Source organism: Bos javanicus, chromosome 12, assembly GCF_032452875.1.
Source record: "Bos javanicus breed banteng chromosome 12, ARS-OSU_banteng_1.0, whole genome shotgun sequence".
Classification (NCBI taxonomy): Eukaryota; Metazoa; Chordata; class Mammalia; order Artiodactyla; family Bovidae; genus Bos; species Bos javanicus.
The window spans coordinates 52,352,246-52,366,641 of NC_083879.1; the positions used below are offsets into that span (position 1 = coordinate 52,352,246).

The 14,396-nt window shown below is 35.4% G+C and overlaps 1 protein-coding gene across 18 annotated transcripts in view; it reads right to left on the minus strand.

Moving 5' to 3' along the window:
- The window catches only part of MYCBP2 (MYC binding protein 2), a 266,865-nt gene that overhangs the window by 181,858 nt on the left and 70,611 nt on the right, over window positions 1-14,396 (minus strand). For all 18 annotated transcript variants that reach the window (XR_009740049.1, XM_061435145.1, XM_061435153.1 and 15 more), the window contains exons 9-14: window positions 12,385-12,458; window positions 12,124-12,262; window positions 10,348-10,424; window positions 8,976-9,180; window positions 7,385-7,549; window positions 4,210-4,368 (exon numbers count right to left, since the gene is read on the minus strand). Coding sequence is in view for 17 of the 18 variants with exons in the window: in XM_061435145.1 (XP_061291129.1) it covers window positions 4,210-4,368; window positions 7,385-7,549; window positions 8,976-9,180; window positions 10,348-10,424; window positions 12,124-12,262; window positions 12,385-12,458 (819 nt within the window). In the remaining variant the exon portion in view is untranslated. The remainder of the gene's footprint in view (window positions 1-4,209; window positions 4,369-7,384; window positions 7,550-8,975; window positions 9,181-10,347; window positions 10,425-12,123; window positions 12,263-12,384; window positions 12,459-14,396) is intronic.

Consider the following 14,396-nt stretch of genomic DNA (forward strand, 5'->3'; position numbering starts at 1 on the left):
ACTATGAGGGCTACTTCTAAGGGATTCTTGCCCACAGTAGTAGATATAATGGTCATTGGAATTAAATTCGCCCATTCTAGTCCATTTTAGTTCACTGATTTCTAAAATGTCAATGTTCACTCTTACCATCTCCTGTCTGACCACTTCCACTGTACTCTGATTCATGGACCTAACATTCCAGGTTCCCCTGCAATACTGTTCTTTACAGCATCAGACTTTAACTTCTATCACCAATCATATCCACAACTCGGCATTGTTTTTGCTTTCGTTCCATCTCTTCATTCTTTCTGGAGTTATGCCTCCACTCTTCTCCGGTAGCATATTAGGCACGTATGACCTGGGGAGTTCATCTTTCGGTGTCATATCTTTTTTGCCTTTTCATCCTGTTCATGGGCTTCTCAAGGCAAGAATAATGAAGTGGTTTGCCATTCCCTTCTCCAGTGGACCTCATTTTGTCATAACTCTCCACCATGACCTGTCTTGGGTGGCTCTACACAGCATGGTTCATAGTTTTAAAAAATAACCTTTTATAAATATAATATACATCCTTAGTTTGAAGGGCCATACAGAAACAGGCCACTGAGAAGTTAAGGCATCAGATTACAGTTTTCAAATCTCTGCTCTAGACATGGAGGACTATGATAATAAGCGACAATTATAAAGCTTGAAAGTTAGCAAGAAAAATAGACATTAATCAAATAACCATACTGAAAAGTATAAATATACAACTATGACAGAATTGTGAAGAACATAAAGTGCTACAAGACCATAAAATGAAAGAGCAAATCTGTGGGAATCAAATAATTATTTTTTATGTTTGTCTTTCCGAGCAGACCTAGATCCTCAAACACAAGGTTATATCTCATTCACTTCATCTCTTATTCTTAGTCCACCTTATTCTCTGATCACTTACACTTAGATGTGGTACAGGTCTGTCTAATCAAAAAATGAACTCACAGGATATGTAACTTTTTTAAAATTTTTGCCACTTCTAAGCTATGGACAGGTTGAGAAATTAGATGACCAAGACTGAATAACAATGTCAAGAGTTAGAATAAAGTAATCCTTAAGAAGTCATGTGCCATACTTTTAATAACTAAAATACATTGAGCATTTACTTGTACCCGGCTCTACATGTATATTCCTCATTTAATCATCCCAGCAGTACTATAACCATCATGCTCAAATCAATCTCTAAATTCAAAGCAATCTCAATCACGGTGACAAGTAAAAAAACTGATTCCAATTCATATGGTAGACAAAGGTCCCTATCTGACTATATAAAGCAAAAATGTATAAAGAAAAATAATGAAGAACTTGTCATCAATATTTAAAAATTAAATACAACAAATGAAACCATAAAAAAATGTAGATGATAAGCCACAGGTTGGTTAAAGATATTTCCAACGTATACAATAAATATACAAAATATTCCTACAAATCAATAAAGAAGAAGACAGGCAAATAAGAAAAGTTTGAAGAGAATCTAACTTGATATTAATATCAAGGGAATGTAAATTACAAGAGAAAATCAGCAATTATACTCCTAAATATGAAAAAAAAAGGGGGGACTCATATTTTCACCAACATTTACTAGAATGTTCACAGCAACACTAAGATAACTCAAACTATAAACTATCTCAGTGTCCACAATACTAGAAAAGATTTTAAAACTGTAGGATAGTCACACAATGTTATACAACAGAGAGCATGAACAATCTATAACTAGTGGGTAACAACATGGAAGAATCTCATAAAGTTGAATGAAAAGAAATACACACAAAGAGCTCATACTACACGATTCCATTTATATAGTGTATACAAAATACATACAAAAGTAAATGACAGTGTTAGGTAGAGAAGTAGATAGTAACTGGAGAGGCACATGAAGGAGGGCTTCCTGGGGTGCTGGTAATATTTCCTAATCTTGGTGCTGATTACATGAATGTGTTCATTCTGTGACAATTCAAGATGTGTACTTATTCCATGTAAATTTTTCTGCATGTATGTTATACTTCAATATTAAAAAAAATTATAATGAAAAACCTTGTCATAGCCATCAAAAGAACAAAACCAGCCTGCTGACACTATTAGAGTGATATGGAAAATGAGACTTTATTTGTAAGAATATACAGTGGTGCAACCTCTCTCAAGAAAAATCTAGCACTGAACCTGCAATGTACAACACAGAAGTTTCACAGAGTCGAGCCTCCCACATGTTTGCCATGAAACATGAATAAAGGAGGCTTTAAAATTATTTACAATAGTGAAAAATTAGAAATTAACTATCAGCAGGAGAATGGATAATGCAATTGTTAGTGGTATGGCTTATTACACAGCCATTAACATGAGTTATCTAGATCTGTATGTACCAGTGTGGCCATATTTCAAGCACAATGATGAGATTAAAAAAAAAAAACACAAACAGATTCGCATTATAAAATATCTTTTTATGCATAATATATGAGCATGTAATATATAAAATATATAAAAACAAGTAAAATTATAGGAACATGACTGAAAGGATATTAATCAAGGTTATGATGATAATTAATACTGGGTAGAGATGGAGTATAAAGTCTTAGAAGGAGAATGTGGGACACCTGAATCTGATCTATAATCTCATCCATAAATATATTTTTTACTGAAAAATGATAAAATGCAATAGATACACAATTTTTATACTGCAATATTATTTTCTATACTTTTCCTTTTTTTTTTTTTTTAATCCTTTATTTCTTTCCAACTGTATTCATTATTGATCTTACTCTACCAGTTTGCTTTCTTATGTATGACTTACTAACAGAGTGGATTTAATTTATATTAAGTAAAAAACAAGAACAACATAACAATTTCATTTTGGTTATTACAAAATTTACTCTAAGAATTCAGAACATAGGTATAAACATATTCCAAAATTTCATGAAAGAGTTTCGGAATAATAAAGAACAGTTTTGTTCAGCTCAGAACTCTTTATAAAATATAACTTGAATTGACATTTATACAACATATAGAAAACTAAGCTGCTTCTCTCCTTTATGCCTAATAGGTGTTATCCAAATTTATGGTTCACTAGTTCAGAAAGAAGGGGAAAAAAAATCCATTTAGGAATAATTAATTTCTGTGTTTTGTTCTTCCCTCTTCTTTAATATCAATATGCTCTAGCAGACTTGCTCTTTTAAAAATTAAAGTATTTTAAATACACATTGAAGATCTTCCCGACCCAGGGACTGAACATGGGTCTCCTGCATTGCAGGCAGATTCTTTACCATCTGAGTCACCAGGGAAGCCCATAAACAAGGTAAGGAAAAAAATACGAGGGCTCCTGAAATCCAGATGAGCCTGCCATCAAGAAGGTTCCAAATGAATTAAACCTGTTTTTGTTAATTTATACAAATATCAACCCTCAAACCCATTCGAGCTTTAAATACAGCTCAGTGCTTAATTCTATTAATATGTCTCTAGTCCCTACTCTCCATCCACATAAAATTAGGAAGAGAAAACCAGAAATTGTAGTGAAGACTATAGGGCAACACCAATAGTAACCAGAAGTAAAAACTGAGAGTAAGAATGAGGTAGACACAACTATAACCAACACTCAAAAATCAAACAAGAAATTCACAATAAACACAGCAAAGGACTAACTCTTCAATAGCCTGAGTCTTGGGGCAAAGGATGTACTATATAAGGAGCACCTACAATTTCACTCTTGATAAAGGGTCAAGGATTCCTACAGATACTCTTAGTTGTAAAGAACTCTTAGTTGTCAAGAATGATTAAATCACAGGTAGTACCTGCTGTTAAACAGGAAGATAATATTTGCAGATACACTGCTGCCAAAAATTGTTATAATTGAAACATGGGGTATAAAAAGACCTAGTAATAAAGAGTTTCAAAAATGCACTTTTCTGGGATAATTCAGTTACTAAAAATGCTAAATCAAAGAAGTATTACATTTGTTATAAAAATAAGGAAACCATACAAGTAAAACAAGCTCATCTGCTCGGAATTCAGAAGTTTAAAATATACTGATTATTCCAGTGAGTGACAGACTGTCAAATAAATAAAGAAATTTGGTAGTTTTCATAATTTATAAATATAAAAGCAAAAGCCACTTTGGTTGCAAAGAGTAAGATTCTTTACCACAGTGTTCTGGAAAACTGTTGAAAAGACAACACAAAATTTTATATCCACACACTAAACACCTACCTTTCCCACCTTGGTTCATGGCACCAGTGTCTCGTCCACACTGTCCTTTATTATTCACACCGAATGTCCAAACTTCTCCATTCTTCATTAAGACACACGTATGAGCTTTGCCCATAGCTACCTGAGTTACAAAATGGCCCTTCAAATCTGTTACCAAACCTACAGGAAAGAAACAAATTTGGTAAGAAACAACTAAAAAGCCTTTCTGAGCCTAGTAGATCATCAGTAATGTAAAATGACCACCGCAATGCAGAACTTTTCATTTCTGGGATAAAATAACTCCAAAATGGGAAATAGTGGCCAAAAGATAGGCAGGGTATCTGTAAATTAGTTTTATAGTTCTGTAATGAAGCTTCAAAATCTTAAAATGTTCTCATCCAGACTTGGGACAAACCTTCACTCTGGAATTAGCTCAGGCCTGCTTCTCCTGAATGCTAGCTCTCAGTGGCAGCACCTCCAACAATGCTTAGGAGGGTTATTAGATTTCAAACTTTCCTGACCTGAGCGAAAAGGAGTTTCTGAACCATGTACTTTACTTGCTTTGACCCTTCTCAGCCAAACAGAGTAAAACACGCACCAGAGTATTCTGAAATGACATTGTTTCTATAGAAACCTGTGAGATTTTCCAAAGCACTTATTTTTTCAATCCTTTATAACCTACAATGCATTCTTCCACAACCCAACAGACAGCTAGCTCCTAAATTTCACTTATTCACATACTACAATCATTCTACTTGCCATATCCAAGTGCCACCCATATTATCTTGATATTTTCACATCAATTTTAAATTTGACCAAAGCATTTAACCTTATCCAGTAGCATTAACAGTAAAAATTCAAAGATTGTGGAGTATTTCTAATATATACTAAAATAAAAACACTGTGAAGCTGAAATATTTATTTTACTTAAAAATAAAACAATTCTCATATCACACTTTGGAAAAGCTATTCTATATTATGAAGCTCAGATATCACTTCCTAAGGGTGACCTTCTCTTTCACTATCTTAGGTCTTTCAATGAAGCATACCTCAAAAACTCCCATTTTTAGTTTTCAGCATACTTGAAAAAGACATGTACATATACAGAAATAGTACTTATTACTATTATTCATAGTACTAGCTGACATGTCTTGAGCCCTTACATGTGCCAGGCTCTGCTGTAGGCATTTCATAAGAATTATCTATTACTTTGTAAGAATCATATGGAACAGGTATTATCATTAGCTTCCTTTACAGGTAGAAGAAAAATGAAAAGGAAAGCTCTGAAAAGTTACATAATTTATGCTAGTTAGCCAAATAAAAAGTGGTCATGTCAGGATCTGAGTCTATATACATAACCATTAGATCTCTACTATTTAAGTTCTTTACCATCCTTCTGTCTCTCAGAGCCTAAAAAAGAAAGGGACATGTCTGTCTGGTCCACTAATGCCTTATATATTGTTAGTTTTCAATAAATATTTGCTGATAAATGCAGAAGTTTCCATCAGCCTTAGCCATGAGAGTTTTAGCAAGCAGCCATGAAATTAAAAGACGCTTGCTCCTTGGAAGAAAAGTTATGACCAACCTAGACAGCATATTAAAAAGCAGAGACACTACTTTGCCAACAAAGGTCCATCTAGTCAAAGCTATGGTTTTTCCAGTAATCATGTATGGATGTGAGAGTTGGACTATAAAGAAAGCTCAGCGCTGAAGAATTGATGCTTTTGAACTTGGTGTTGGAGAAGACTCTTGAGAGTCCCTTGGACTGAAAGGAGATCAAACCAGTCCATCCTAAAAGGAAATCAGTCCTGAATATTCATTGGAAGGACTGATGCTGAAGCTGAAACTCCAATATTTTGGCCACCTAATGTGAAGAACTGACTCATCTGAAGAGACCCTGATGCTGGGAATGATTGAAGGCAGGAGAACAAGGGGATGACAAAGGATGAGATGGTTGGATGGCATCACCAACTCAACAGACGTGAGTTCGAGTAGGCTCTGAGAGTCGGTGATAGACAGGGAGGCCTGGCGCGCTGCAGTCCATAGGGTCACAAAGAGTTGGACATGACTGAGTGACTGAACTGAACTCAATTTTACTGAATATTATTTTTAAAATGTACATGAGCCCACCCCCAAATTTTGATTCACTCTGACAGCTGAGGCCAATTGAGACTAAATATTCCCACATTAAACTCACATAAATCACCTGAGCACAGTTTTCAACTTGATAATGGGCTGTTATAAATGTTCAATACATGTCATTTCCTCAGCATGAGACAATCAGAAACTTCATTAATCCTGATTTCCTTATTATAAAAAAGTGTATAGGCTTTACATATTCGATTCATGTAAAAACTTTCCAGGTGGGATGCTACAATCATTATACTCATTTCTAAATGCCAGAAAGAAAATCTAGCAAACAAATACAACAAGTTTTCGAGATAACAGTTTATAAATCTTCGGCTAGTTTTGTCCCTCATATTCATTACCCAAAGTTATCAGTCAGCCACTTAAGTGATTCTTGAGACTATAATGTGCCAGACACTGCCCTGGGGATAAACAGAAATTAAGAGAGAGAGATCCCTTCTCTAACGGCTTCCCTGGTGGTTCAGTGATGAAGAATTCACCTGCAATGCAGGAGACATGGGTTTGATCCCTGGGTCAGGAAGATTCTCTGGAGGGAGGGCATGGCAACCCACTCCAGTATTCTTGCCTGGAGAATCCCATGGACACAGGAGCCTGGCGGGCCACAGTCCATGGGATCACAAAAGAGTCAGACATGACTGAGTGACTAACATGTTCACTTTCAGGCTTTCTCTGACTACCTAACAACAGGAGGAGATAAATAATCCATCAGTTATAAATCTGCTAAGACATGAAAATCATGTCCCCAGAGTACCACCAGGAACATGTCACATGAGCATCTCAAGGAGTCTCGGAAAACCTTTTCAGAGACAGTAACAGGTAAGGTAGAGAGCTGCAGGAGGCAACTCCCAGGATTAGCTCTGCAGGGAACCATTGACAGCATTCTCAGCAATAAGACAGGAAGGAGGAACAGACCATTGTGTTTGGAAAGAAATGTGAAAAATGTAGAGAAAACATGTTACAAATATTACTTTTCGAGATACATCTTTGCAATACATAAGGTGTGGTATAGGACTTTCTGTGCATAAAAGTGAAACAGTGTTTAACTTACTTGAACTATCAGAGTAAATGGCATCTTTTCCAAACATGTATAGCTCTCCATCTTTAGAAATAACAGAACTACTTCCATTATTGCAGGCTGTATACACCACAATCTTTCCTTCCATCTTAATTATCTTCTTAGGCTTGTAAGGTTTTGATTGCCGCCTGCTCTTAGCTTTAAAAAAAAAAAAAAAGATATTTAATTTAAGGCATCTATTTACAAATAAAAATAATGATTTGTATATAAAGCCCAAGGAAAAACCCTATCATTTGCATTTATCATACACTTGATTTATTTATTTTCACAAAGGCCTGAGCTTCCCAACATGTCAATTAAATGAGTCAATCTGAAAGCCTCATCTTGTTAAATATTTATCAGGCTACTACTATCAGATCCTCTTCCTTGTAGTACACTGAAATTTCAAAAGAGAAACAGCAATTTTCTAACAAACTTCTAGGGAGCCCATTCTCTAGATTAGCTACTTATATTATGATACCATTCCACTGTCATCTGTATCTATTTTAAATCCCTTTTTATCAAACTCTATCTCACATGTATTCCTCTGTGAGATCCTTGAAAGTATTTAAAACCAGCTTCTCATTCATTCAACACATATTAAGTATTTACTCCTAGTCAGAGACTGAAAGGAAGGGAAATGTGCATATGGAGGGAGAGCAAATAGATTTAAATGTAGATGATTTAAGCACCCTCTGCTCTCAAAAACTAAATCCCTGAAATGAGCAAAAGGTGGGAAATATCAATCTTCTGTTCCCTCAGTGATTCCCAGTTCTTGCATGCCTTTCTGAATAAAAACATATTGCTATGCTGGGTACAATTCTAGGATTAAAATACCATTGTATTTTTTCTTGTAACATGAACTATATACATATATACAGCAACTAAGTCATCTGGTGGTCAAGCAAAGGAAGAATCATGTCCTCCACATCCTAGAAGGAAAAACTGGCTGGGCTGAGTTTCTGAGATATGGCAATATACTTCATGGCTATTTTAAAAGATTTTTTCAGCATAACTTTTATTTGCACATGATATCTACATTAGATGTTGACTTCAAACCTAATCCTCCTAAGATGCTACCCCAACTGCAATAACGTACTATGTACAAGCTACAAAAAGAGACAAAGGACACTTTGAGGAAGACTGAACAGAAGCATAGGAAAGATAAGTGAAAATTGTTTAATTTTTCATTGCTCAGGAGTTTTATCATAATGAAATAACACCAAGAACAGTGTTTCGTAACTGATACTATTACACAATTCACATAAGGTTTACTTCATCCTGAAATACATACTCTTTACAAAACTTGGGGTTACCTAAAAGAATATACTGGAATAAATAAGTTTTTAAAAATGACACCAACAGACAAAACAGATAAACAGCCATGTATGCAATGTATAAGGCCTACAAAAATTCATGAATATGAACTCTAGTATGAAACCAGCAATCACGGTTCTTTAATGTTCACCATGGACTGAATACTCCTCGGTATAAAATGTATTAACTTGAGAAGGCTAGTGCTGTTGAAACTCATGTACCCTTTGTTAATAAATTCCCCAGCATTTCTACTGAACAGTCCACTCACTCGACTCTCCATCCTCTCCTTTACTGGCAGATCCTGTGAAGAATATGCTTCCATCTTCTGCGACTAAAAGGGCATGAGAGCCATCATGTCCAACGGAAAAGTGCACGATCTTTGGGGATTTCGTAATTGGTAGCTCAACCCATTTTCCTGCTGAAGGACCACCTTGTTTGATTCCGAGACTCTGGTATTTGCCAGTGTAATATATCTTAACATGTGCAGAAAAAAAATACAAACAGGAATTACAGTGCCTCTTGGAGTAGTACACCAGGTTTCACAGGACAGAAAAAAACTTCCTTACTTTACTGAGAATAAAAACAACAAGAACTCAAAAAACTCTTATTTTTTTTAGGGCTTCCCTGGTGGCTCAGTGGTAAATAATCCGCTTGCAACACCGGAGACACAGGAGATGTGGGTTCTATCCCTGGGTCAGGAAGAGGCCCTGGAGAAGGGAATGGCAACCCATTCCAGTTACCATGGACAGAGGAGCCTAGCGGGCTATAGTCCTAGGGGGTCACAAAAGTGTAATATATCTTAATGGGTATAAATAAAAATACAAAACAGGAATTACAGTGCCTCTTGGAGTAGTGCACCAGGTTTCACTTGACAGAAGAAAAACTTCCATACTTTACTGAAAATAAAACAACAAGAACTCAGACTCTTTAATACTACTCAACTTCTGAGAACTGAGCAGGAGAGAAACAGGCATATATCTGCAAAAATACACAGTTCACAATAGTTTTTTCATCTCTACTCAGGATACTTATCATTTTTTTAAGTATCCTGAATAAATATGAATAAATATATGCCATAAATATACTCCAAACATAGAAGGAAATTCATAAAATTCTCAATTCATTTTTCCCAGTGAAAAAACCTCACAAATATACTGTATATGACTCAAAATTTGCACTTTCATGTTCTTTTAATTACCTTACTTTATCCTCACATCACCAGATACAAAAAAAGCTTCCATCTCTATAAACAGACCTCTACAATCTGCAACTTAATTGTACGTCCTTCTACTTTCCCCAACTTGTAGTCTAAATGTCTACACATTTACAAAAATTTCCAAGGGACATCCTATTCAAAATAAACACAAATGTGAATTCACTCCAACTCAAAAAATTATACAAAAGCTCCATAATTAAATATTTATAAAAAGGTAACATTCTATAAAGTTTAGAAAGTTTTATACTCAAATGTCACAATTTTTAATACTATTTCAACATGAAATTTTAATATATATAAAATCTTTAATCAAACTTTAAAACATGATTGTTTACGCATGTAAACTATGTAAGCTAATCAACTGATTATACCAACTATCTCTTAGAGCAAATAATGTTCATTTTTAATCCTAAGAGTAATTTACCTTTCCATTTGCTGTTTTCATTAGTGCAAACTCTCGTCCTGCACCAAGAACTGCTGACTCCTCATCAAATCCAGTACCTGATAATACAGTAAGACTTCATAAATACTATCACAGTTTTAATATGAATAACTTCAAGCACAACTTTTATGACTTCAAGTAACGAAAAAATTAATCCAATTAATATCACTCAAAAATAAAGATGACACAGTATGTCATATGGCTCAATTCGAAAAAATATTAACAGTAGCTACACTACTCCAAGCAAGAATAAAGTTACCATAAGCTTCTTCATTTGTTTCAGATTGTGGTTTAACTGCTGTCATGTCTAACTCTTTGTGACCCCATGGACTGTAGCCCATCAGGCTCCTCTGTCCATGGAATTCTCCAGGCAAGCATATTGGAGTGGGTTGCCATTTCCTTCTTCAGGGGATCTTTCCCACCCAGGGATCAAACCTGGGTCTCCCGCATTGCAGACAGATTCTTTACCAACTGAGCCACCAGGGAAGCACAGATGTTTGAGTGCCAAATTATTTTCTTAGTGTTAAAAAAAAAAAATTGTTTACATCAATGTTAGCTGAATTCCTTCAATTAATGAGTGAACTAATTTTTACTGGGCATCTATTAGCTATCAGGCATTACAGAATGCATGAGACTTTCCTATTTGGTCCTCATAATTAGTGCTTCCCTGGTGGCTCAGATGGTAAAGAATCTGCCTGCAGTCAGGAGACCTGGGTTCAATCCCTGGGACGGGAAGATCCCCTGGAGAAGGAAATGGCAAGTATTCTTGCCTGAAGAAATCCACAGACAGAGGAGCCTGGTGGGTTACAGTCCATGGGGTCACAAAGAGTTGGATACAACTCAGTGACTAATACACACACCTCATAATTATATTGTTTGGCCTACAAATGAGCAAATACATAAAGTGTGGTGAGACAGGTCTTGACAAGGGAGTGTTTGGGTTTGAACAATACTATGCAGATATTTGAATTAAGGTATTTTAGATTCCCTGTTCCAAGTTTTTTTCTACAGAAAGTTTCATGTAGATACTCCATGAATTTGAATGCATATATGTGCATATACACACACAGATCCTTATGCATACTTTCAAGTTGTGAAACTATGAGTAAACATTTATTAGCACATTTTATTAGTTTGTCCAAGTATATAAACTATTAATAAGTTTACAGGATTTTGAAATTTGGAAAAGATGAGTTCAATACAGTATTTTTCTATGGAAAAACAAAATACTATACAAATGTGCAAGATAAATCACTAATGAAATTTAATAAATTTAATAAGATAACAGTCAAAACAGCTGGGTCTTGCAAAGAATCCTACAAGTTAAGACATGGAACTACTAAATCGGGAGCAGTATGGCAAACCAAAACCAAGACCCTCATGGAAACTAATCCTACTTACTACTATGACATGGCAAGAGCAGGTATACTAAATCCCAGAAATACTCTGCGAATGTCTGTATTTCTATATCCAAATGAAAATTTTTAAATCAAATGCTAGGCCAGTTACCATTCTGACAATCTATGGAATCATTCCATGGCTATCCTGATAAACTTGTTCAAATAAAAATCAAAGGCTTCAAGTTACTCCTCGTTACTTGTACATGTTTACTCATAAGTGTGCTTCATAGTAACAGACAGCAAAACAGCTACCTAATACAAGCTGTAATACAATGCTGAAAACACAATGTTAGTTTTCAAAAGGAAAAAAAAATCTGAAAATAAAATATGGAAGAAAGGTCTTTTTTGACCATCTTACTTATAATATGCAAGTCCTTTTCCAGATCAAATAGTGAGATACCACAGGCATGCAAGCATTTTCTGGCCAGTTTAAGTTGTAATTCTTGCTGTAGCACAGGTTCTGTGCTTGTAGCAAATATTCTGACAACAAACCCATCCTAAAAGAAATAAAACAACCAGAGTATTCTGTTACATGAATGGATTCCACCTAATAAAAATCAAATAATTTATGAAAAAAGGATTCCCTTTATGCCAGCTTCTCATGACTCAGAATACTTACATCTCTGGAAGCAGCTATCTGATTAATATATTCTCCATCAGTGAATAAAATATTTTGACCTTCAGTGTGACAATCTGTGCAAAAGGAAGAAACAGCAATTACATTACAGTATAAATAAACACCTCACAAAATGACTTTACTCCTCTGCTGAAGTCAGAATGAGAGCTCTCCACACAATAAAGATAATTTAAACTCAATGGGAGACTGTGCTTTTTTAAACAGCTACAGATTAACAGAAACTAAACAATTCAACTAATTATATGCATTACATTTTGTGCTTACATTTTTTAATCTTCCATAATCATGGACCTGAGAGTCCACCTAATTTCAAAATGAATTAGTATTAGATATAGTCTGATAATAAACATGCACCACGATGAACAAACTATAATGTTGGTTATAATCATGTCAATACAATCACATGCGAAGTAGGCAACCTTCTACCTTCAGACATACATCACAGTCATTAGTGTCACAGAAAAATACAGACAGACTTAAAGCTTCTGCATTGGAGGTCTATGCTGTCCATCTACAGATATCCCTTGCTTTATAAAGTAGAACTGGCTGTACAGTTTTTAAGGTTTAATGCCTAGTCCCAGTATTTTTAGCATATAGCATGCTATATACACTTTTAAAATGTTCATCCTTCATAAAACAGTCACATCTAAGCTGATTTATCTCTTTTTTGGTCTGAAAGTGCTAACATTTGGTCTGGAATGCCATATTTCATCAATACTATACAGTCTCTGTAGAACAGTGTACTACATACTTTGATCAAAATATGCAGACAAACACAATTGTAACAAGGGATAGCCGTATTACAGAAGGACCACTGGGACATGTGTTAGTGACTGCTACTTAAATAACATGAAACTACAAGCAGCTCAGTATCTAAGTATAAACTGTATCCTTTAGAAAAAACAAATGTTCAGCAAGCAAGTCTAAAAGCACACACACACTTCCCAAAGTAACTGCAGAGAACTAGGATGAATCTCTCCATTAATTACAATGCCAAAGAAATAATATTTCATTTCTATTTGCACCTGAATCAGCAGAACATAAAAGTCTGGTTTTGGAATGCAGTAATGGAGCCCACCCAAGTAAGCTGGATTACTCTATATCTTTGCCCAGGAGCTTCATACTAGCATACTTCCTTATTATAAATATGCAAAACACAGGCAGACCCTTACCAAATAGAGAATTCAGTGATCACAAACTGGAAATAGAAACTGGGAGACAAGGCCCACTGGTAGCCCAAGAGACTTGGTAATCAAAGAGAGGAGAAATCGAAAGAAAGAGTTCCTAGTCCACTGTACAGAATACAAAGAGGCGCAAGAAAGATGCTTCTCAAGCTCTAAGCAGTAAGATTTTAAACTAAAAAGCAAAGAAGAAAAACTCATTATAATTTCAGATAAATGCAGGGGTGAGGAGTGAAACGGCGCAAGAAGAGTAGCAAAAGCTCTCATGATCGGAGGCAGCATGTCACCAGACACAAAGAGTAATGACACAGGGGTACAATATAAAAGGTACGCCAACATACAAGGCTAAAGTTACAATTAACGGGGAAAAGTATGCTTTCAGCACATCAGGGCTGGGGTGAAAATAACTTATTTATAAAGTAGACTATAAGACAAGTTGGAACATGAAGCTCAAAGAATTACTAGATTTCTGTCAATTTTAAACATGGTATTCATTACCATCTATGAACCCCTAGCTAGAGGAAAAAAGGGGACTATTAAAGAAAACTGCCGTCCAGGTCAAAGAAAGGGAAAAATGACCACAGGCTTCTTCAGGCTTGAAGGCAAGTCTTCCTGCCGCACGACTTCAAAAAGATTGCGCTCTTCATCCTTTCTGTCTCCGTCATGTGATGTCCTAAGACAGCATCTTCGGGAAAATATCAAGACACACAACATGGGACTATTCTGACCCAGTTTGGTTCCTTCCTCACCATGAATATGGTACTTATTTGTGAAACACAGAAAGCCACATTTGTGTTGTTAAAAGTCGCATTT